We start from the raw sequence: 25,102 nt of genomic DNA on the forward strand, positions 1-25,102 counted from the left end.
TTGTTGATCCTTAAAATTTAATCCTTTTCGTAAATTTGGAATTTCTTATCGACTGCAATCGCTACGAAATATTCTGCACAAAGACAATTCCCAATATCTGCACCCCAATATTTTTACGTTCCTGCAAAAAATTACAACTTGGCTTGTTCCCGTAAACAGGCACGCAAAACTTTCAAGATTTAGTGCTTTTGAAAAACAATTTAAAACTTGTTAATCGAGTTGAAAATGTTTTAAAACAGTACCGTACCAATCCACCGATGTTTCGTCTATTGTCCCCTATCGAGATCGTAAATTTAAAAGACGTTCATCTTTTCAATACAATATTTCAATAATACTCGACTAAAAATGCGGCATTAATTTCGTCAGAAATGTTAAATCGTCTTTGTGAATCATCCCATTGTACGAACAGGACCCCAATAGTGTCACTGCTGTTGAATAATGCAAGAATATCAAATTTTACTTTAAAATTGTTGCGATGTAAAATAGAACGTCGCTCGATTTTACAACTAAAAATTCAAAGACATCGAGGATCACGTAGCGACCGTAAAAATTCCACTTGTACGTTAATGCAAAACCACCCACACTTTCACCACCATTTCTTCCGTCGCGAAAATTTTTCCGAAACACCCAATTCGTATAATTTTCAATTCAAAATTGACACACCGAATTGTATGCTAATGTGTTCCTAAATGAAACCTCGCTATCTTTAATGTGCCACGATAAAATGAATCATTTTCATTGAAACGTTTTACAAGATTTTCCCAGCGGTTTCATAATATCTCCCCGTCGTAAAAAAATCCCAATTTAATTTCAACCACTTTTGCGCAAACCCAAAATTCATCGGTACACTCGCGGAATGACATGTTTTGATATAAACACGGCCTTCATTGGGTTCATTAAAGTGGGACGAATTTGCATTTCTTTTGCTGCTCCATTGTCCTCCGCAATCCATTTTTCAACACAAGAACTTGAAAACAAACGGAAACACTTGTACATTTTATGGGGCCGAGTTATTTACGAATACGAATGTTTCACGTTTATATCCACATTCACGTAATGAAGCCGGGTCCAAGGGATTATATAGTGCCACTAAATCTGACGGGACGTTAAAAATCACACACCCGAGCAATTTTTATTAACATTTTCTGGCGTGTTATTCCAAAGAAAAGTTAACTACCTATATTGTTGGTTGCCTATTACTATCACCAATGATATCTTGCTTACACTCTCGGCGTGACACTCGACAAATATTTAATATCTTTATGTGCAAGAGGAGCTAACGCTAACACGTTTTGTCAATTCTTGACTAACACAGATTTAAATCAGATTATCAGTCCTAAACAACATAACGTTTCTTCATCCCAAAAATTAAAAGATTTCCCAATTCCCTGTTTCCTTGACTTTTTTACAATTTCTATTCTAACATTGTGAAGACACAGTACAGTTATAGATTTTACTCAATTCTTAGTAACCAGCGTTAATAGAACGCTTACAAAGTAAAAAGATGATTTAATGAATTTGGATTTCATTTTAAAATTTAATAAATTACAATACAAAAATAATTCTGTAGTCTTAAACTCCAATTTTAAAACCGACAACTCAACAGTTTGACGAATTAAACGGTAATTTGTCATCAATGTAGCTAATGTTGATGTTTATTATTTATAAATTAAAAAAGCACAGTTCAAAAAATTTTAAACGCGAAATTTGTCAAATTTCAGTTGATCATTCTATTGAATTTACCTATTTTAAATACTGAAAAATATACAAAGAAGCCATCGATTTCATTAATGTCATCGGAAACCGACTTATCGCGGAATCAGGCGATTCAAAATCAAAGAAATTCCTTTTCGAGAGGATTTCCCTTGCCATTCAACGTGGAAACGCTGCAAGCATTCGGGGCACTTTTCCAGATTCCGCAATATTATCGGAAATTTTTGTATTATAAAACAAAAATGTTTATGTAATTATGTTATTAAGACAATATATTGTTTTCTATAAATTATTGCTCAGAAAAATTTTCAAAAAATTTTACGCTCATCACAGTACAATGTATTCACATCATAAAAAAAAATTGTTAAAAAATATGTGGAGAAGTGGTTTGCAAATGTATTTCTTTATAGAATCGAACGTTCAAGCGTAAAAGAAATATTCAGAAAGGGTTGAAGGATATTTTTCAGATGTCACAAAGATTCAACAAGCCGAAAGATCTCTCTTGGAATTGAGAATTGCAATGCACTTGTGAGACACATTGTAAAACATGTCATACATAATATGACGAGGTGAATAACAGATGGGTGTAGTAACGAAAGCATCGAAATAACTTTGACAAATTTCCCGAAAAAAGAAACATTTTCCTGGACGTCCACTGTTGTTGGGAGAAAATTCAAATCAAGATGTCTGTTAATCGATACGGTCCCGCAAACGAGTCCCAGTTATGAAACGTGTGATTTCTAACAGTACCGTATCATGTCCTGTGGATTTCCTTAGGGTCCACCGATGTTGTTTCAAATCACAAAGCGACATCTGTCTCGTGAGCGAAGACCGAGACCTGTAGGCAGCAATCCCACCAGCTTAGAATAACATCAGACAATCTAACCACCCCCTTAATTTTTTCACCATTGACCACTACGTGGCGACTCTGCGTACGGAAAACGAGAGTCGTAAAGAGGAGTGTCAGTCACTCTAACCACCATTTACGAATACTCCCTGCATCTTTTATGGATTATTGAAATTATCCCCGACTCACCGCAAGTCAAACACTTGGAAAAAAGCACACGCATGCGTTTTAAAATTAATTCGACACAAGTTTCACAATAATTGACTATCGATTGCGGGCCAATTTGAGCAAACATCAATAATGGTGTTAGTGTTAAGAAGGATATTTGGCAAAAAAATACGAATGGGTATGATCTCGGCAAGGAGAATAATTCTAAAGTCCATTTAGGAACGGCGATAAATACAGCATTTTTTTCGCACAATAACCGGATTCGGTCCGTGTAACGGTGGGTAGAATTTGAAATACGTCAAAAAAGCAGACACGTTGACAGAAAACTGTAAAAATGATTAGAGATTAAATTGGTTTGTATCCGAACCCGAACGGTTACGTCGACTCACAGACTGCTTGAATATATTCCGATGTCTTCAGGGTTAGTGAAACTTCATCTTTGTTTAAAACATTCAGTACAGTTGCACCAAAAGACGGGCGAAGAGAATAGGAGGAACGAACATACACACCTGGCATCCTAAAATTAAATATGGCCTACTTTAAGACACATTCGGGCACACCGGAGTGTATCTTTGGTGGCAATTAAAAAGTTACCATTATCAAGTCGGCGTAACGCCTCGCAAAACGACCATTATCGATTCGTGGGGTACGCCTCGGTGTCCCCCGGTCCCCCATTCATCCAACAGATCGAAAATAATGTATCGGATCGCGACGATCGTCGATATTTTTAGAGCACAGGTAGAAGTCGTACGGACAGTTGGTTTCGCATGATTTTATCAGCGTTTAAGATTTGTCGTTGCGTTATTGGACGGGATTTGCGATGAATTATGCATGTCCGAGAAGCGGCGGCGGCGGCGACATGCAGGAGGAAAGTGCAAAAATCGGCAACCGCGGACGGGGGCCCACGTTCGGAGGAACAGCTGTGAGGGCCGGGTGGTCGTGGGGCCGAGGGCCGACACCGTCGACGATCCTCCGTGTTTACGTCGTGAACGTGACGTTTCGGGGGCTCTACAACCGCCATCCGATCAAAACTCGGCTCGTTACTCGTGAAACGTAATGGCTACACGATGGCTGTAAAATTCGTAATAGAAACACGGTCTGAATGCGAGGATGGGACCGACGAAGGCGTTCGTCGACTGCGACAATCGCGGACTCACCTTAAGCCTGTGGGGTGAATAATCCTCGAGTGAAAAAGTCCAATTGGCGGCACTAGGGGGGCACACAACTTTAATCGACAAAAACCATCATTACCCCGAATCAAATCTTGAATAATTACAAGAGAAAAACTGGCGAGAAAGATGGCGACCGCCTGCTAGTTACGGATAAATTATTTTCTTTCACGGTCATTTTGGATGTTTGTTGGTCAACAAACCGCACTTTTAACACCACTAATCACTGGCCGAGGGTTCACACTGGCGAAATTCCGACGCGAAACCGATCATCCAGGGTTAATAATAATCAAGGAAGGACTTAAATAACTTGACATGCGTTTACCGAGAATCACAGATTGATCTACTTTGTAATGTTTTGCATAGAGGAGCAGGATGTAAGCAAGCAAGTACGGATTGTTCGGACGTAGGTGACAGGCCTGTCGGGAAATCGGCTGTGAACGGTGGGAAAATAAACAAACTATTATACCGGCTCAATAGCGCGCGAAACCGCCCTCTATTTACTCGACCCGAAAAAAAGCGCCCAGCACTACCGATTACCGAAAAAAGTCGGACATTTTTTTTTTCGGATTTTTATCTTCTGATAAATCGACGATCGCACTTTTGAAATACGAGCGGCTCGAAGGGCGGTTGGAAGCGACGGGCGGCGACGCACCCCCGATCGCGCTTTTATTTATTGCGTTTTTACGCTAATTTCAAGTAATTACGTAATCGTAAAGTATTGACTGCACACTCGGGCGCATCGTACATGGATCGGGATTAATTAAATAAATCGTAAAGTTTTATTGGTGTTATTAATTTTTATTATTGCTGCTCGAGCGACCACAAAAGTTCAGATGTCCCCCCGAGAAATATAATCGAACTTGATAAAAACAAAGTCCCCAGATTCGGTGCCACTACACTCGAGATGATGCTGTTCCACTTCTGTGCTTATTAAATAAGGTGGATAAAAAAGAAACGATTTAGCCAACTCCAGTGTTTATTCTTCAAACAAAAAATCTTTCCGGCAGCCACGAACAGTGGAGGGAATTTTGGCACAAGTGGATTTTGTTACTGCAGCAGTTTTTTAGTTACGAATCGCAGCGACATTAATTAGAAGTCTTTGATTGTGTCAGCGATTTCAAGCTGTCATTATTACTGACCTCTATGATTAAAAAAAAAATCTAAAAGGCAATTCACAATATTATGCAAAGTTTAAAATTAATTGTATTTGGCTTCAACTTTACTTTCTTTTCAAATTATTGTATTGATGAATAAGACACTCACAATAAATTACAAAAATGTATAATTCAAAATACAGTACTATTATGTTATAAAACTAATATTATTTCCCAAACTGTCTAGTGCACATTAACGGAAAATGTGAAACAAAAAAGGATGTGATAAAATTCTTTGGATGATGAAATATTCTGAAGTACGTTTTAATAAAATATAGCAGTGTGTACAAAAATAGTTTTTATTTTTAATAATTTGCCAAATACAAGTTGCAAAACATCGTGTAGACCAAATTGTTTTCGATATTTTTATTATCTTATCAATAAATAATCTGTAAATCCTTTATTATTTACTAACGAGGCACAAAGATTTAATATTTTTTATGTTAAATTTAAAGGTCGTTCTAATTGCAGTAACGTGCCATCCCAAGATACAGTAACATTATGTTTTAAAACTGATTTTACTGTTAAAATTCTCTAGTGCATATTAATTAAAAACGTAAAAATAAAAAAGAATTTGTTAATAAACTAATGAATCAACTCATTTTTATAATATGATGTAGCAACAAGCAGGCCCGGCGCAAGGCGTGTGCAAAGTGTTCGACCGCAAACGGGCCCGCGCCTTTGAGGGCCCCACGTCTTTGAGGGCCTGGCGCGCTAATGATGTTTTTATATTTAAATTACAAAAAAAATAAAGACATTTTATGAGCGTAATTTTTTTGAATATGAAGGAGAGGGTGCATCAACAACAACCGCAGGAGAGAATTTCCGTATATGTAAATTATTTATTAAAAATGATCGACACCGCAATAACATCTTAAAAAAAAGAGTGGTCCACGACTCCACGAGTAAAAAGAGTCCGACGAAATTGAAAATGCAACCCACACTACATTTCCGAAAAAAGTTGGCTACAAAAGTAAAATACCCGGCTTTTTTCGAAAATGTATTGTGGGTTGCATTTTTAAATCCGTCGGGCTCATCACTCGTGGACCAGCCGGATATGACAAACATGTCTAAAAATATACATATTTGGCTTTTTGTATATTAATGAATTAGAAAATTAGAATGAAACAGAGATTTTAAAAGCTGCAAAAATTTAGAGTTAATTTTAGAATAAAATATTGACGGTATAGAGATGTTTGAGGAAGTAAAAATGTTAAAAAATATTTTACCTAACAATTATTCATCTTCAGATGCCTCGAAATATATTGTTAAGAATAATCTTAGGGAAATAATCCCCAATTTAATAATTTCGCTATAAATGCAAATATGTATTAACAGCACCTGTAACAGTGGCATCAGCAGAAAGATCATTTTCAGAACTAAAATTAATACAAAATTATCTTACTTGGGTTTTCTTCTTTAGCACTACTGTCGATCGAAAATAAAATTGCAGAGCTTTTTTTTATTCTATTTTTTTTTTACTAAATGCACAGGGCCCCGCAAATGTTTACGCCGGCACTGGCAACAAGTGTATCTATAAAAACAATTTTTATTTTTGTTAATTTATCAAGTACAAGTTAAAAACATTTGTGTAGACAAAACGACAACAAACCATATTTATCCTTAACTTATTTTATTTACGGATGTACATTATCCATGATGTTGTAGTGCTGTGTTTTAAAACATATTTTATTGTTAAAATTTTTCTCTGCATGTTAAGTAAAACTGAGAAAATTAATAGTTACATATTTAATAAACTAGTTTGTTAATGAAGGCGATTAATAATCGAAACTGTTTAAAGCACGAACGAGTGTAGCGAGTGAGTGCCTTTAATAGTTGAGATTATTAATCGCCCATTAACAAACGAGTTGATTACAAAATTTTTTCGTTGACCGCAAACTTTTTTTTTGTGACAAAATTTCAAATTAAAGCCAAATCAAAACCAATTTCATCTTTTTCGATAAAGATGAGACCTTATAAAATAGCTTCATCCTTTTTTTGTCCTCAGGGTAGGCCATTTTTAAATTTTTCAACACTTTCTATTCACTTTTCCACAAAAAGAGTCAGAAGACGTCAACTCCATTCACATTCAATTTCACGTAAAAATCACGGTTGCTAAGAAAACCTACCTTTGAAAAATTTGACATGCGAATTATAACCAAAAAGGTCGGCTTTTGAAAAAGTGAATTCGTAATTGTGCAGTTATGGAGCTATAAAATATAGAAAACACTGCTGCATTACCTGCTGCAGTCTTGGTAAGTGCAAACAATACATGTTCGAAGTTGTTCATAAAGTCTATTCAAAAATCAAAAAACCACCACCTGTTGCTTTAGGTTGGTAAAATTTAAAAAACCCTAGGTAGATATTTTTTCGTACTATGTTGGTAAATATAAATTATGACATTTATTTGATTCAAAATAAAATTCAGTTGCTTTGAATTTCGTTCATATTGTTTTATTAGCAGCACGTTTCATTTATTTATTGATTCTTATTATTATTATTATAATTGATTTCATATAAATGTTCATCAAGTGAGCTGTGCATTTGTAAAAGCACCTTTAATTTAGTTCCATCACAAAAGTCACATTTATGAAGGTCATGTCCAATAAATCTTCACTTGGTAAAAATACAAAGACAAAAACAAATAAGAATTACTTTAATTTAATCAGTAAAAAGACGTAACATTGCTTTTGAAATCAGCAATGTTAAAATGGACAAAAACTGAAAAATTAGTCGAGTTCGCGCAGAGCAAGTAACTTTGAAAGTCAAAGTCACTAGCTTTAGCTTTAATACCAACAGAAAATCAGATTTTCATGGCTTGCTTAGATGCACATTTATATGAAATTGAGTATACTTAAACATGCCCAGAAAAACAAGACACTTAATAAACATTTAACCTCAAAATTACAAGTCTCACCAAATTTTACACTAGACAGCGTTGCCGATAGTAATTATCGAGGAAAATGCGACGTTGGTGGTTTTTGATTTTTAAATGGACTTTACATCAAAATATCATCAAAACGTCAAAATCGCACAAATCGTTGATTAATGAAAAATAGTGTATTAATGAGGTCCATTAATTTATATTTACTATATTTTAGACAAAATAATTCATTAATATTGAAATTAACAAGCGGTCAACGGAAAAAGAATTTATTACAATCCATTCAACGAATAGGCCAAAGTGTAATTTCTTAAATTGTATGAATCTAAAAGGTTTCGCAGTAAAACAGCAAAATACGACAAACTTTTTGTTTTGTTTTGCGTTAGTTTTTGTCAGAATGATTTTTATTCCTTATTTACAACCGTAAACATTCGCTTTATCCAACTTGATCTCAAAAAAAAACTTATTATTGGTTTTCTTTCCGTAAATTGTTTATTAATTAATCATTTCAAAAATTTGTACATTCACTTAGCAGTCTAAACGCTTACTAACAACATTGAAACAATAAAATTTGAACATTTTTGTAAATATGTAATTATGTATATGTAGTTTGTCCAGCGAGAGATAGGTTGACATAAAAAACTAAATTCTACGTAGAGTAGTACCTAACGCACATAAAATTTGAAATATATTCTTCAAGCAGTAACACTTCTGCCCTGAAATTATGCTCTAATTAATGTATTCTAGTGCATTTTGTAGTGTTAGGTTACAAGCTTACAATTTAAAATCTCCCAATGTCTCGCTGGACGAAGTGTAGCAGAAATTTCTTCTAAACAATATAAAATATTAATTAAATCAAACTAAATCTTCTCTACTGTCAATAATAATTCTTGTTTGTTGTTTATGTTTATCATGTACGCAGTTTTCACATGATTTCTACACACCATTTTTAAAATATAGATAACAATTGTTATGACCTGTGTAAATAGTATTAAAATATTAAAACAAATAATTATTTTTGCAAAAACATTGTTTATTCGAGTAAATAAAACAATATTTTTCATAGCAGCGTTATCACATTTAAAACATAAGTATGTAAAAAGTATTGTTCTATTTTCTGATACGTAAGTACTATTGCGGGCAAAAAAAGTGGGACATCAACGTCATTGTCTTGACTTTTAATGTGAAATAACCCTTACCTGATTCTAACCCTACTTTGAATTGATTGACGTTGTCATTAAGTATTGTAGGTTGTAGGGAATGATTGTAAGTAAGCACGTAGTGAATATTTATTTAATGCAAAGTTCCAATCAAACTCTACCTTTATCAAAAGAAGAACGCATTTCGAAAAGGAAAATAGGAGTATAAAATACATTTTTAAACTGTCAGCTGGAATAGTGTCAAAAAAATGACAATAAAGCTTGAACTACATCGAATTTTTCAAAACTGACAGAAATTTGATGTCCCACTTTTTTTGCCCGCAATAGTACAGTCGCGAGCAATAAATTTTGGTCGTCAAGGTCATTCTTTGACGCAATCGAAAATGCTCCATTGTAAAACAGTTGTAAATGTCATAACCTATCATCATGTTGTATGACATTAATTATCATTTTGTTCTCATTTTTTTGAACATTTTGTTGACATGGGCATAATCAGGCAGGGAAATTTTTTAAATTTGTGACAATCTAACCAAATTTTGAAATGACATTGACGACCAAAATTTATTGCTCGCGACAGTACCTACTATACAGGTGTCTCAAAATTCGCGAATTCCGAATTCAGAGCGTGGTAGGGAAGGACCCAGTGGAGCTCGAAAAATACTTAGAAAAAAAATCGCTCTTCCTGAAGAATATACATATAAGCACTTTAATTTTGTTCAATTCATAGCAGCCTTCACATCCACACTGACAAAATACTATTGCAGCTACGTTGCGATTCCATTGTTAAGAAAAATTACAAAAATTTAACATTTTTTTACTCCAAAGCTATTCTTCAAAAAATTATTTTACGTTATTATTTTCCACAATCATCTATACCATAAATAACAATAATCACTTAACTTTTCAGTCTGTATTTGAAAAAAACGCACTTCAAAGAGTGCACCTTCAGACCAATGTATCTTTGTGGGGGGAGTTCCGATTTTTTTTTAATTTCCATATTTGGACTACTGAAGTGATCCCCTACAACGCTCTGAGTTCGGAATTCGCTAATTTTCAGGCACGTTGTAGATTTTTTACATTAAAAATATTACACCAAACGGTAAATTTTACATATTATGTATGAATAACTTGATGAAGTGAATAAATTCTGTTACATCATATTCTTTTATATACCTACGCATTAACAAAAAAAAAAAAATACTTGTAACATGTCTAAAAGGCACTGATCATGCGATGTAAAAAACATAATACAAGAGGGATAGTTCTTTAAAACATCATAAAAATAACTAAAAGTTAAAAAAAGCAGTCTTTCTATAATTTAAATAAAATTCGAATCAAATTGTCTGAAGAGCTTTCATTTTTTACAAAAAAAAAAAAACCACCAAGACCTGACCTAACAACACGATTATCTTTGTTTATTGCTTTTTTGAGTATTTTGTTGTTTTTATTTTGAGCTAAAGTCTCCCCCACTTGCCAATAGCTACAATTCGTAAACACACAATTGATTTCTAGTTCCTGTCAAATCTGTATAACCAGTTTTGCATTATAAAAGTGAGATTAAAATAGCTTTGATGCTACATCAGTCAACAAAAATAAAAACAATGATAATAGCAACTAAAATGTTTACTATATGAATGAAGCTGAAAATATTTTAACAACGCATAGTCCTAGAAGTTGGACTTGGGCCATCACAGTCAGCGTAATACATAATAACAGTCTGACTTTATGACTTTAGCAAAAATAAATTTATCTTTAAAAATACGGACATCACTTCGTCATGTGATAATAAATAACACCAGCCTCCCAACGTCATTGCGATGAACGTGAAAAACATTTTTTGTTTTTAGAGGTGATAAAGTCAAGTTGGTAAAAAATTGATCAATAAAATCGTTAAAAGTGGTTTTTGACCTGATGACCATCATCCATAATTCATTCAGAAATCTATAACGTTGGAACCGACAGAAAAGTTTCACTCTCCGGTGCCACCTTGAAGAGATTTTCTTCTGCAAATAGTGCAAATGTTGATGTAATTTGTTAATAAGTTTTAAGAGCTCGCAAAATCATATTTACATAAATTCTTACACCGTTTTCTACTTACCGCCCGCCATAAACATTCTTCGACCGCATTTTTAATTGATCGACATTTGATATCTGCTCGGAAATAAAAACGTGATTAATTATTGAAAATTCAAGCAGTAATTGTCGCATTTTTCAATAATTAAACGAACACATTCCCGTCCTGTCGTTTCCCAGTCGCCTAAAAAATTATCAACTAATGAAGCTTGATAACACAATTCTTAATCGGTCGAAATTTTCCATTGTATAATGCCCACTCATATCATTTTCTCAACTTTCATCAGCTCGTAAACTAAAGGTCAAGCATTGCGGCGGTCCTCAAACCGCGTGCTCGACTAAAACATTTTCACCAACAAACATGCGATTAGGCCCATCGTCACCCTCGCTCTTTCCCCACCTCGTGCACAATTCTTGTAGCGTTCGTATTTTCTACACGTATCATTTTTCACCTTAATGGTGGTCACATGCCACATTGCGTGCAACTGGATTTTCCTCGTTAAAAAACGTCGCATGCGATCGCTCCACGCAAAATTTTCCACAATCAGAACCTGCATCGGTTTGGAAAGCATTAAGTACCAACAAAAACCAGAATTATATAAAGAACCCCAATCAAATCTCCCCGCAACTGGGTGATAAGGACGAACGTCACCGGTCGCAAGACCCACCAGTTGAGGCAATCCATTTCGCTAATTATAGCACCAACGAAGGTAAAAAATGAAACTGTCAAGGTTTCCGACGAGTTAATTTTCGTGACAAATGGGGCGATTCGTTGTTGGTGAGTGCGGAATAATACTTTTTTGAAAACAAATTGGGGCTTGAGGGATTTCATTGAAAACTGGGTAAATGGGGGATTTGTTGTTCGCGGCGGGTCGATGCACTTTTGGTGGATTCGCCGGGAGAATGTCCAAACACAACGTTTCAAACTGTCGTTTATTGCAACTTAACACTAATTAACAGCCAAATTAAACATTTGTAATAAATTGACAATAAAACAGAAATAATAAGTAATATACAAAGAAACGTTTAAGTACACAATTATTCTTATTTTGATTCTGGAGGCAAATTAACTGCACACTGGATCACTTAAGAAATACTGCTGAATATGTTGATGAGTCACTATATCGGATGTGGTTTTAAAAACAGGGGTACTATAATTAAAAATCTAGTCTTATGATTTAATAAAAAGATCACAACGATAACATTAATAAATAAAATGCGTGTGAGTACACTTTTGAGAACTTAATTAGCTTAAACGGTGTGTACTTCCCCGGGCTGGTGTATATTGTTTGGCAAGGAACACTCGGGCCCGCCCTCCTTAAAACTACTCTTGTCTATATTACCATTGCTTAAGTTTTTGTTAATACTTTTTGGAATGTTTTGTTCATTTGGAGACTCCTCTATTTGCATACCGTTATCCGGGAAAGCCTCTAAAGCCTTTTGTACCGGCTCGGGACTCACTAACAGATTACTCCACCAATTCGAAAATACTCCTTTTGCTTGGGAGAACGCCCCGCCGACGGCTTTACTGGTCGTCGCCACCGCCCTCCCTGTAGACACCATCGCTTGATTCAACTTCCTCCCGCTGTCCGAACTCTGCATTGTGCTTAAATCACAAATATTATTAAAACAATTTCGACTCTTGTCAATCCTTACTGCGACAGTCTCAGCTTCATGTCGGCCACGGAAAGCTGTCCGGCGAAGGGATGTCCTGGATGCACGTCCAAAATCCCTGGATTGATCCCGCTCAGCCAGATTTTGTAATTGTGAGTGTCCCTCCACACCGAGACGAAATTCACATTGAAGTGTTCAATTTCTTTACTCCCATCTGAAACCAAGCTTTAGTATTTAAAATTGTTGTTTTTCTACGAGCGGAACCTTGCAGAAGAGACGTCCTCAACAGACACAACAGATAAATTCGAAACTGCGTTCTGATCCATTCGTCCCCGCCCTCCCAGCCGACCCCGTCCAAGAAAACGTCGTGTCTCTCTTCAGACACGTGTTTCACGATGTAATCCGCGAACCTCAAGTCTTCGGTGGTCAGATGGAGCTGCTTCCGTAACTCCAAGTCTTGACACTCGATCCTGCCCGCGTCTATGTCGACCAGAACGTCGTACAGTTGACTCTTCTGCTTGAACAAGATGTTCGTCGCCCCCACAACGTAACCCCTTACATTAACGTCAGTCAACAAATCTAAATATGGCAGTGACAGGTAAGGGAGGCACATGAAGCCCTTGGTGAAGATGTTCAAGGGGAAACCGCACGACGTGGTGCTCAAGTGCGCTAAATACGCCATGTTGTTGTGCACGGAATCGGCGATGGTGTCCGAGCTGACGTCGCGTTGTAGACTGTTGTTCTTCCCGTTCAAATTCGTCTCGTCCTGTCCCGCCTCCGTTATCTCGATTCCGACCTCCGCGTCTCCTATAGAGTGGCTCTTTTGCTCTGGGCTCTCTTGGTGCTCTATTATTTTCATCTCGTTCTTTTTCGGCTCGCTATTGTCTACTACATTTTGATTGGTATTGTCAATGTTTTCTATTTGAGTTTTAGTGGGACTAGAGTTTTGGGACAGGTCGTCGTCGGAGAATTCAGGCATGGGGGACATGGGGCGCGACAGTCGTATGCACGCCGACTGGTCTAAGCCCTTCTCGATCATTTCGGGGAAGAGGGACGCCAGAGTTAGAATCGCTGAGCAGAGGGGATGGACTGGAGACTTGTAAAAAATCACTCTCCTTTCGAGTAACAACAGTTTGAATAATAACAACGCTTTGTGCCTCCATTGCAAAACAAATTCTCTCGCTGACAGACCTATAGAACAGTGTTTGAGAAGTAGAATCTACACAGGTTTTTTTACAGACCAACAAAAATTTGTTGATGACAGTCGTTCTGCGTAATAACTGAGTTTAGGTGGTGGTAGGTGTCCTCTAAGATTGATACTTTACTAAAATCACCTTCATCGAAATATGCGTGCGTAATGAGAGACATTTTCACCTGTATCTGTCCATATAACGGTATTTTACTTAACACACAAACCGACTTTTGTATAGTTCCGCGGGTCATATCAGACGTCCGATTTTTTATTTTCTGAAACAAATCGATCAAATCTTGATGAAAAAGCGGAATCGTAACGGAATACCTCTATGGGGATTTGGCGGAAACAAGAAATGCCATAAACTGTGTGCCTAGGGTTATTTAGACTTGGCAGGTGGAAAAAGACGGTATCGTCGTCGTAATTATGAGATCCATCGGGTAAAGCGAGTGTCGGAAGATATTTCCATCCCGGGGGACATTCATTGGGAGATCCCGGGACAAGAGGCGGAAACGAGAATTCCACCTACATATAATTAATGAGCGTAATCAAGCATGACAGAATATCGACTTGCATACCTGACAACCCTTTTTGTGGTGAAATCCGACAACGATCACGTACAAAATGGGACCCTCTTTCATTTCCATCACAAGTTACACTAATTACACTAATTATGAATGAATAAACTTATCAACAAAATCTCGGTTTTCCTTTGATGACAACATTGACACCACTTTGACAAACAAATTCCAGTGATACACTGCTGCCAACCGAAATTCCAATTTTATTCAATTTTAAAAACATGTTACATTGAAATTCAAACCGTTACTTTATTACTACCATTCTACGACATAAATAAATATCCGGCAAAGCAATTCAATATTATAAAGAAATAAATAAATATTAAGGTTTTGGGACTGTGTAACATGTAAACTATAAAATCCCCAAGTCTGTCAATTGTCATTTTTTCGGTTAGTAAATAAATAAATTTGTTTGGTGCAAAGTCAATCATCAAAATAAGTTTCTTACGATTTTTTGGAAAGCGCGAGGACAAAATGTCCCTCGATAAGTTCTTCGAGAACCCTTTCGAGGATTACACTTCGGAAAATGCGTGCTGCGTGATTGAAAATGGAGCGGTACGTCCTTAACATGATCTCGGATTTTATTGTTATTTTTACGATGTTTACAGATCAAGTGCGATTGTAAAATTGCATGTCAGTTGAATGAAAAGTGGAAAAACACCTTGGCACAATTCAAATACCTCGATTACAATGATTATTCTGTGTACACAGGGACTGCTGGTGTTGCTCTGTTGAAACTGAAGAAAGATCCTGACAGCAAACAAAACCTACAAGTATGAGGCCAACCATTTGTTACAGAGTCCTTAATAAGTCTTGTAGGAGACACGTCAGTTGCTGTCACTGCACAGACTGAAGAAGAAGAGACACTCTTTCTTGTGTGGGGATGCTGGCCCTCTTGCTATTGGGGCAGTTATAGACTACAAGTTGGGCAGCAAATCCTACTGGCAATGTGTAGAAGGGTAACTGACAACATTTTTTAAACATTCAAACCATCACTTCACAATTTAGGATCAAATCAATGGAAGATGATGTGTTGGATGTAAATTCAGATTTGCCAAATGAGTATCTCTACGGGCGCGCTGGTTATTTGTATGCAGTCTTGTATGTAAATAAACACGTTTCGCCGCCGCCTTTTGATGAGAGTTTTATCAGAAAAGTAAATTTTTTTATTCAAAAAATGAAATAAAAAATCATCACTTTTTAGATAATTGAAACAATTATTATTTGTGGCAAAAATGAGGCCAAGGCTGGCAAATTCAAATGCCCTCTAATGTATCAGTGGCATGAAAGTTACTACCTGGGGGCAGCCCATGGCTTGTCTGGTATCTTATACTTGCTCCTCCAAGCTAAAGATTACCTCACAGAGGCAGAATTGCACACAATTATCAAACCCACAATTGATTATTTAGCCAGTTTAAGATTTCCAAGCGGGAATTTTCCCTCTTCCATGGGGAGAGACCATGATAAATATGTGCAATGGTGTCATGGAGCACCAGGCTTTGTCTATCTCTTCAGCACAGCTTACAAAGTATGTTTTTTATAGTCGCCAAGTGAAGATTTACAGTCGCGTTTCGTAGGTTTTTGGCGATTCTAAATATCTGCAAATAGCACTGGACTGCGGTGACGTAATTTGGTCAAGAGGTTTGTTGAGAAAAGGGTACAGCATCTGTCATGGAGTGGCAGGCAACGCTTATTGCTTTCTCGAATTGTATCAAACTACCACCGTAATTACGCTGACATAATGGTTTGAGTTTTTATCGTTTTAGATTCGTTTCAGGACGAAAAACATTTATACCGAGCTATAAAATTTGCCGAGTGGTGTTTCGAATACAAGAGAAAGCACGTGGAGCACACTCCTGATCGTCCATTTTCGCTGTTTGAGGGAATGTCCGGCCCTATGTACCTCTTTCTGGACATTCAGAAGCCGCTGGAGGCGAAACTTCCAGGATACACCCTGTAAGCTGGTACAGTGCGACTAGCACGCCCCCTAGCGGCGTTTCCTTCCACCTACGGACGTAGTTGAATGAAATTGAAATGCGCATAAATAAAATATCCACTTTATTACAATAAATCATTCAACTAATACTTTTAACATCTAATAATAATAATCTTATGTACAATTTGTTACCTACCAAAATAGCAAACATAATTATAATATGGAATAACAATGCAAGGACTACAATTCAATACATTCCATACTGTTTGTAAACAACAAGGCATCATTATGCAAACTGGTAGAGAAAAACCACGGGGACAAAAAAACTAGATCCACAAAGTTACTTTTGGGTGCAAAAGTAGTTCAAGATATTTCCATTCGATATGTAAAAATATATTACATACATACATTTATGTACATTCAGTAAGCCTATTAGACCAATAAAGTTCAGGTTTTCTCCTAAATATTTTGTAACATTACCAAAGAAATTAGCTGAAGAGACTGATGGCACATGAACTGAACTGTAATGTTACCAAATATTATGTGGCTTTTGTTACAAATTAAACCTAAGAAGGCACTCCATCAGGTCTGGACACTTGAAAATAAATAATATTTTATACAACAAGTTGTTATCAATATTTACATCGGCTTCTTATAAAATATATTAATGTTTCACAAGCCTTTTCTGTCCAATATTTTATGATACATAATATACATCAGTGTTGTATTCAACTGGAGCACTTAATAATGAAATAAACTTTTAATTAAAAATAACAATTTGGATATTTACATATTTAACCTATGTATACAATATCGTACAGATCAATAAGCAAAATGCAATTTTAGATATTTCATATCGTTTAAAATAAAACCAACATCATGTGTAAAACTTTCGTTTGAAATCTTTGGTTAACTAAATCCTGACAAATGAATGACACCATACCCAGGTAACACTTAAACCAAGCATTAAAAGAAACAATAAATCCAGCGAGTGCACAGTTAACAAATAAAAAAAAAAAAATCAAATTGCACTATCTCTTTTATAAAATTAGATACTGATCGACATTTTGTTTTATTAGCACAAAGCTATTCTACTCGGCCAGTTTCCCCTGGTAAAAAAGTCCTTCACCACGTTAAAAACAAAACACCAACCTCATTCTGTTTTCTGCTGACAATACAGTTCTTTGAGAGATTTCAACTCGTCTATTAGCGCTTTGTTTTGATTTTCCAACACTGCTACTCTATTTTCTAGGCACTTGATGTACTCCTTCTTCTTCCGTCGGCACTCTCTCGCCGCCTCCCTGTTCTTGAGCAGCCTCATCTCGCGCTTCCTGTCCTGGTCCTCTCCGTTCCCCCCGCTCAAGTTCCCGCTTTGCGCCACAACTGCAACACCCTCTGATTTATCCAACGCCTGCGTCAACGAGTCAACTTTTGCGACTCACACTCACCAGGTACGAAGAACTCTTGTCCTTGGGCGTACTGGACTATCGCCCCGCCGGCCGTCGAGTTTGTCATGGTCAACGTGTGGATGCCTTGCGTGCCCTTCCCACCCGAGATCTGGATTGCTCCCGGCAACACTGGAACAAAGAAGAGACCAACATGGAACAGGGTGGAGAGAGAGGGGCATGCTCGGCCACAGTTTTGTTATTCAATGTTTAATGAATGGAATTACGGCACTGAAAAATGCATGCTAATTAAAAGTGTACAGAATTGTCGAGCTGAATTGACAAGTTGTCGAATCGTGGTCCGTACACTTTTAGGGAGTGTTAGTGGACTAAAGTGCTTGGGCTAATCTGGATGGAGTTAGGTGCTTACAATTTTTTTCTCGTCAAAACTAACCTGCGTGGTATGGGATAGAGTGTGAGGACAACTCACTGTCGGCTTCTGAGGAAATTTGTTCAACCTTGGTTTCTGTGAACACCATCGTCTCATTACTACTCGTCACCTATTACTGTACAATTTTGAAATGCCCATTGTTTACTTAGTAAGACAAAGAATCCAAAATAATATCCTTTTAGCCCATGCATGCAAATTCAAATAAAATTCGATCAAGTTCAGATTTTACATTTGGTACCAAACAATAGGTCTTAATGGCAACATAAAATATCAGACACGAATCGACAAATTTACGACCGCTGATAAAGTCGATACCCACTGATACGTTATACTGCCACTGGTAATAATCCATAAAATGAAATAGTCTATCCATGCACAATCGGAAAACAGAAAAACGCTCGTACGGATGGAATGGTTACTACGGCTGGAACCAATCAGCCAATAACAACCTTCGCCCCCGACAATAAAACATTCTGTATTTTTGTTTCCGTCGGTTTAATTACCGCCGGCTCAAAGTCACCTTCGACTCTGCCTAGTTGCGTCGTAGCTCGGTGCGGACCGCGGACTGAACCGTGACTCTGAGCGTTATTAGTGAACTCGGGGTGGGATTAACCATTCCATGCATAAAAGCCAGAAGGCGCATGCAAAAAGAGAACAAAATAAAAAAAATACCTCGCACTTAAAACAAATACGTCCTTTTACAAATTACTGAATATGAACTGAACTAAAAGAAGTGTTAAAATCTCCAAAACATCAAGAGGCTCCCAAGACATGCAATTAAATAACATACCAGCTATCTCACCCCCGCCAAGATCGTTGAGAATCTTTCGATACGACGGCCTCCTCGTCAGCAAGTCCCGTCTCTTCTTCGGCGACTCTTCCTCCGAGAAGCTGTCGTCACTCGCCGCGTCAACAACCTAAGACCCGACAATTGATAACAACCCAAACATTCACAAGGTGACTCACTTTAACTTGCAATGTCTGTAGTCCGCTGAGGCTCCCCTGCGTCGTCTGTATCACCGAGTTCGGCTTGCTGACCAGTATGACGTTGCCCTTGCCCAGCATGGGCTGTATGTTGGCGGCGGTCTGTATCACTGACTGTTGGTTGGGCTGTATGACACTCTGCACCTGCAAGTCGGACAGTCAGAAAGCGGCTCTCGTCGCGTACGGGACGGGATCATGCACGGAGGGGTGGACAAACCCCTACCTGTGCCTGGGTGTGAGAAGGCAAAGTTAGTTGGACAATGTTAGTAGCTGTCATCAGATGGGACTGGGAGTTAGAGACCCCTACCGAGACGATCGGCGATTGAGGGTCCGGCGATGGAGCCAACGGATCAGCTGTTCCGTTCTCTTCCACTATCCCTTCCATTGCCTAAGTACAAAAGCACCTGAAAACAAGGCATCTCATCAGACTGCGAAATAACGCCGCCTCACGTGGCAAGGGATAAACGTGAACGCATCGCTTATTAATATTCCGCCTGACGTCATAATCGACGCGAAACGTGACCAGATTGAAAAAATACACGAGTGGGGCCCTTTGGCCCGAAATTCGACCGGAGGGAAGGCGTAATGTGGTCGCGTGACGTAATTCCCGATATTAAAAATAACCACCCCGCATTACCTACGTGTGTTTTCAAATATTGACTTTTTAAATTATTACAACCTGTTTAATACCGAAACAGGTCATAATGATAACGAGCGCCAGTTTAAACAATCAACAATGAAGGTGTTTATTTTTACAATAAGTGAAACACCGGGGCCAAATTGTACTTTTTTTTTCAAACACATCCCCATTCTCAAACACACAAAATGCATTAAAATCATTCACAATTTGTCCGATAGCGTCTCCTTGAGATGTCAATCCAAGAAACGCGCTAATTTTTCCACGTCCCGTTCCTCGTCACCTTTCGACTAACGAGTCGACATTTTTCAAACACGCAGTAAAAATTCATTAGTCATAATTTATACTGCAATAAAAATATAAAGAACAGTTCGTTGTTTACCGGCCACGACTTTTTTCATTTCTTATCTCAAAATTGTCATTTATTCGCGCCTAATTGTAATACACATTTCATACAATTTCAGATAAGAACCGTAATGAAATATTCAAATTGGTAATGCAAAAATGGGTCACCTTCTCTGGGTTTTCCTGTTAATTTGCATCCCAAAGATGTGCTTACAACGTAGGTATTAATATTTACAATTTGATTAGGAGTAAGTACTTAAGTCAGTTGCACACAAGCGCTAAAAAAGGACCGATCGTTGGGCCTCGGTTTTTTTCCAAATCCGGCGATCGTAAAAAGATCTTATTTTGTAAATTATAAACATTTCTGACGAAGTTTTACAAATGTATTAATTTGAAATTATTCCTTGCAGCTGTGACGTCATTTCAATCAAATGTAAAATTACAGTTTTCTGTTTTAAAATGACAGATCAAGCTCTTCTCAGGAAGAATTTAATGACGAAAAAAATTACATACTTACGATGATCAATGAGACATTCAAGAGTAAATTAACTCGTCCCGAAAGAAAGAAAAATTGGTCATTATTACGTTTTGGTGTCTTGTCAAACGGTGGTCAATCTGTTAAGTAGCAACAGATTAAGCTACAGGGACGTGCTTTTAATGGAGATTAAAATGTAAGTTGTCAATTTGTTAGGTAGCAACGGATTATGCTACAGGGAGGTGGTTTTAATGAAGATTAAAATGTAAGTGGTGACCACAAACACTTTCATTCTTGTACTACCTGTACTAGAAAAGTGATACTGGAGTAGATTTGGTACTTTCAATTTCAAGAATTGGTGCCCTTTGCAGTTTTGTTGTTAGATGAATTTGTAAATTTGGTATTTCTTAATTCAATTGAAGGGGTTATTGATTGTGATTTGAGTTGGTGTGTTTGCAGGTGTTTAAAAATGAGGAAAGAAAAAGAATAATTAAGGTTAAGTAGGCTGCTCATAACTGTCAACACTTGGCGTTTATAGGTTAGCAGTTAAAGAAGTGCTTGATCATAGCTGAGGGTTAAGTTGACCAAAATAAGTCACATTTGGCAGTTCGCGGTGATTGCAGAAGAAAAAATGCAAGATAGCAACAGCGGTGGACGTATTGTTGGTTGCAGGTCATTTAAGGTTAATTGCTGGAAAAGGTGATAAAAAATTTATGGACAATTTAACACAATATTGCGTTATATTTTTAAAAGTGCTGAAAAACAACAAGATTGTGTGTTATGTAAGCAGAGTAGCGAGCGGTGCATATTAGCATAGGAGTTGATCGGCGGAGATAGTGAAATTGATGTTTAAAATTAGCCGTAAATAGAAAACGGTAGAGCCGTAAGGTGTCTGGTGTTATGAAACGCGGACAAGACCCTACGAAAACAGTGGATGCGTTTGTATAAATGTCAAATCTGACACCGCACGATCCTAACCCCAATTATTGTTGAAAATCAAAGCGAGTTATTTAATCGTGACTAAGCAGTTCGCCGTGCAGCAAGCAAGCCTTGAAACAAAAACGTTTTGACAGCAACAACGTCAAAAATTGAATAAAAATGTCGAACGAGAGGAGCGCGTCCGTGTGCGTATATCTAAATTTAAAACGCGACTAGAACGACCAATATGACGCCATATTCAATACCTTTTCCAATAAACTCGCAAAACACATCGTCGACATTTTAAAAACGTCCGCACAAAACACTGGCTATACTCGAATCACCACCTCCGAAGGGATGTCTGGACCACGTCGGCACGGTGTTATTGTTCTTCAGCTGGGTACTTACCAGTTACGTATTCGTCGTCACCGAGTTTGAAGCGATCGGAGTGGGTAAGCGGGCTATACGTAGTAACCACGTCAAAATTTCTGGGCGGTCGTCACTGGACGAGAACAGAACACAAGTGCGCGTCACAGCAATGGCGCCCGAGAGCGCGCTACAGCCTCGGCTCCCGCCGCGCCGCGCCCCTCGCGGGCCGTCATGCCTTGACCTAACATGTGTGGAGAAGCTCGGCGAAAATTCCTGCGTTTCGGGTGTCGGTGGCGGCTTTTGCAGGAGGAAGACGAGGCCCCCTTGCAGGAGCGGAATCGGAGGCGGTTAGGCAAGCCGCGACGCGCGAACGCTGGCGTTGTCGTGACCTGCTATTTTTCACCTGCCGCTTTGAAAATTTTCCGAACGACCGAGGGACGGAAAGTTTTCGGGGGATTTTTCTCGGACGGCGGCGGATGTCGCAGGCGGACGCTGACAAGACGAAACGGATTCACCACGTGGCTCGGGGTTGCATTGATCTGAGTGTTTCAACAAGACGTGGTACGACGCTGTACCATGTTATGTTGTGGGGCTTCTTCTGTGGCTGCGGGTTTCAAACACCGAGTCTTATCGGTAGGGGTCTAGAAAAACTGTTGCATTCGTAGTAGTGTTATCATGAAATTATTTTAACTCTTGTACGACTTTTTAAAGACCGGTATACCACATAAATTCCCACCAGGTGGGAATATGGAATTCAACAGATCTATAAAAGTGTTGAAATATTGCTTTTTCAACAATAGTTTGATATTGTTAACACCTGGTCCAACTGAATTGACCCAACCTTGATCCTTCATTGGTTTTTTTTTTATATGTATGAATTTTAATCTAAAAAGAAACTATGTACTACATTTACGATACCTACTTTATCATTCAAAATTTATCAAAACCGCCACATTTCACATTTATATCGGTTTTAACTTAATGCCAAGTCAAAAGATAAAATAATTGCCGTCATTTAAACCGTTAATCGCCTTGATATTAATTTTTTTTTAATACATACACATGTTTCTGGTCTTGTGTTCTGGTAAAATTACTTATTACATACTTTGAAAACGTTGAAAATATGTATAGGTACTGTCGAGCAAAAAAAACTGGTCGTCAAAATCATGCTTTGACGCAATCGAAAATGTTCCATTGTAAAACGGTCGTAAATATCATAACCTATAATCATGTTGTATGACATTAATTGACATCGATTAATTAATTTTTTGACACTTTGTTGACATGGGCAAAATCAGGCAGGGATTTTTTTTTTCATTTGTGACAATCTAACCAAATTTCAAAATGACATTGAATTTTTTGCTCCCAACAGTACTATTAAAATGTAAGTAGTAAGACATGCTTTTTTGATTTTTTTTTTCACACTATAATCTGGCTGTGATTTATGTATTTTTATCATGTTGGATAAACTAACTCAATTTTAGAATTTTACATTTTTTCCTGTCAATGACATATCTGTTCCGACCTTCAATTAAATAAACCCATACAAAAGAATTTTTACGTTAAAAATTAAATTAAATTTTGTAAAGCAAAATTTGTCATTTTCTCAAAAAAATTGTTATGTAAAGTACTAATTTTTTTCTCTCATCGTTTAGCTAGTATAAAGGTCTATCAGAAAGAGGAGAAAAAAGTGGGGGTTGTCAAAAAAAAAATAGTGTGACGTCATAGCTCAAAAATGCATGACGTCATGAACAAGTGAAGCTACTTAAAATAAGCATTATAAATAAAAATTGACCTCTTTCAGCGTTTTCGACAAATGTCATTAGTTTTGAAATTACTCTTAATTTTTCAACAGTTTCTGAAATTCATATTGATGACCGTCCACTTCCATCTTTCATTCTACACTTCCTCTTTCACGAAGTATTTGCAACTCCGCCCTACGTTACCAAAAATTAAAGCAAGCACTAGTAGACCACAATTTTCTTTCTTAATAATTTACATTAATGTACAGTTCGCGACACGGAATTTCGGGCATCACTATCAATATACTGTCAAAAAATGTATATTAGGCTGTACATTACTAACCTCAATTTTAGCGTTTGCGACGATTTTGATTGACACGAGATTGACGTGAACAGAAAATAAATTTCAAAACTTGACTTTTGAATGTCACGGTGACAATAAAGAGTGATTTACATCGCAATTTTTTGAAGTGACAGAAAAATGATGCCCGAAATTTCGTGTCCCTAAACTAACTAATATAACCAAATCGAAATGTACTTGAGTCATGAAAAATACATTCTCAATTTTTAAAATGTTAAAAAAATTAGAAAATTGTGACCATTTCTGTTGAGTTGCATATTTTGTTTTTATTTAAATTACTTAAGTCTCCTGTTAGATACACTCACCGGCACAAAAAACGACTCATTATGATTTCTTTAATAAATGATCTTGAAATTATATTTGTGCTTATTTTTCTTTATTATAGTTAAATTGGGATATTTTCAATGATCGGGACCGCTATGGTCACCATGGCAACCGAATTGTTTTGTTTAAATAAATAATTAGAAAATTTGCGTTTTTCCACAGTGTGTTTTTGTCGGTTGATTTATGTGTTAAAAGATTTAATGTGACAATACGAGATACAAATTTAAAATGCTGTTCAAATTTTGACAATTTTTCATAACATAAATTTTTTTCTGGAAAATTACTTTTTTTTTTTTTCATTAAAATTTTATTTGCTGTGTTTAATGTTTTGTTTGTCGGATATTCTTTGACAAAGAATAACATAAATAACACTTATCAATACAACATGATATCAAAAAAAATTTCTAAGACAATGAATTACTTAATTATATTAATAAAATTCAAAGTGAGTCGTTTTTTGTGCCGGTCAGTGTAGTAAAGATTTTTTTTGTACATGTTTGAAATGTATGAAAATGCTACATACATACAAAAAAAAAACAAATCAGAGCAGGCGTCGCAAATTATCGGTCACGTCGCAGCGGAATCAGAGGCAAATAAGCGTTCAATGCATGGGCGTA

At 37.0% G+C, this 25,102-nt stretch overlaps 4 protein-coding genes across 21 annotated transcripts in view; 1 reads left to right on the forward strand and 3 right to left on the reverse strand.

Moving 5' to 3' along the window:
• The window catches only part of Tlk (Tousled-like kinase), a 49,776-nt gene extending 45,432 nt beyond the window's left edge, over positions 1-4,344 (reverse strand). Inside the window, exon 1 of one of the 3 annotated variants that reach the window (XM_069042612.1) lies at positions 3,886-4,344. The gene's annotated coding sequence lies outside the window, so the exon portion shown is untranslated. The remainder of the gene's footprint in view (positions 1-3,885) is intronic. The other 2 variants (XM_069042622.1, XM_069042613.1) reach the window with 2 other exon arrangements.
• A 7,746-nt stretch (positions 4,345-12,090) lies between these two features.
• Positions 12,091-14,736, reverse strand: LOC138127266 (late secretory pathway protein AVL9 homolog). The gene is made up of 6 exons (XM_069043186.1): positions 14,556-14,736; positions 14,305-14,502; positions 14,027-14,252; positions 13,050-13,976; positions 12,828-12,999; positions 12,091-12,777 (listed from the first exon to the last, which is right to left on the reverse strand). Exons 1-6 carry the CDS (start codon positions 14,622-14,624, stop codon positions 12,423-12,425), a joined length of 1,947 nt encoding a protein of 648 aa, XP_068899287.1. The 5' UTR covers positions 14,625-14,736; the 3' UTR covers positions 12,091-12,422.
• A 183-nt stretch (positions 14,737-14,919) lies between these two features.
• Positions 14,920-16,641, forward strand: LOC138127268 (lanC-like protein 2). The gene is made up of 7 exons (XM_069043188.1): positions 14,920-15,113; positions 15,167-15,331; positions 15,378-15,517; positions 15,567-15,714; positions 15,763-16,086; positions 16,136-16,282; positions 16,336-16,641. Exons 1-7 carry the CDS (start codon positions 15,033-15,035, stop codon positions 16,516-16,518), a joined length of 1,188 nt encoding a protein of 395 aa, XP_068899289.1. The 5' UTR covers positions 14,920-15,032; the 3' UTR covers positions 16,519-16,641.
• On the reverse strand, positions 16,602-22,238 carry CrebB (Cyclic-AMP response element binding protein B). Of its 16 annotated transcripts, none has more exons than XM_069043190.1 (7): positions 22,098-22,238; positions 19,538-19,718; positions 19,297-19,458; positions 19,121-19,247; positions 18,334-18,405; positions 17,943-18,071; positions 16,602-17,889 (listed from the first exon to the last, which is right to left on the reverse strand). In XM_069043190.1, the coding sequence occupies exons 2-7, from the start codon at positions 19,697-19,699 to the stop codon at positions 17,648-17,650; spliced, it is 894 nt and encodes a 297-aa protein (XP_068899291.1). In that variant the 5' UTR covers positions 19,700-19,718; positions 22,098-22,238; the 3' UTR covers positions 16,602-17,647. The 16 variants fall into 16 exon arrangements, with proteins under 16 accessions (XP_068899291.1, XP_068899301.1, XP_068899300.1 ...); XM_069043200.1 differs by having other exon boundaries at positions 19,622-19,718; positions 22,098-22,231; XM_069043199.1 differs by lacking the exon at positions 22,098-22,238 and adding an exon at positions 21,956-22,095 and having other exon boundaries at positions 19,622-19,718.
• Positions 22,239-25,102: the final 2,864 nt, after the last annotated feature.

This window comes from Tenebrio molitor, chromosome 3 (assembly GCF_963966145.1).
Source record: "Tenebrio molitor chromosome 3, icTenMoli1.1, whole genome shotgun sequence".
Classification (NCBI taxonomy): Eukaryota; Metazoa; Arthropoda; class Insecta; order Coleoptera; family Tenebrionidae; genus Tenebrio; species Tenebrio molitor.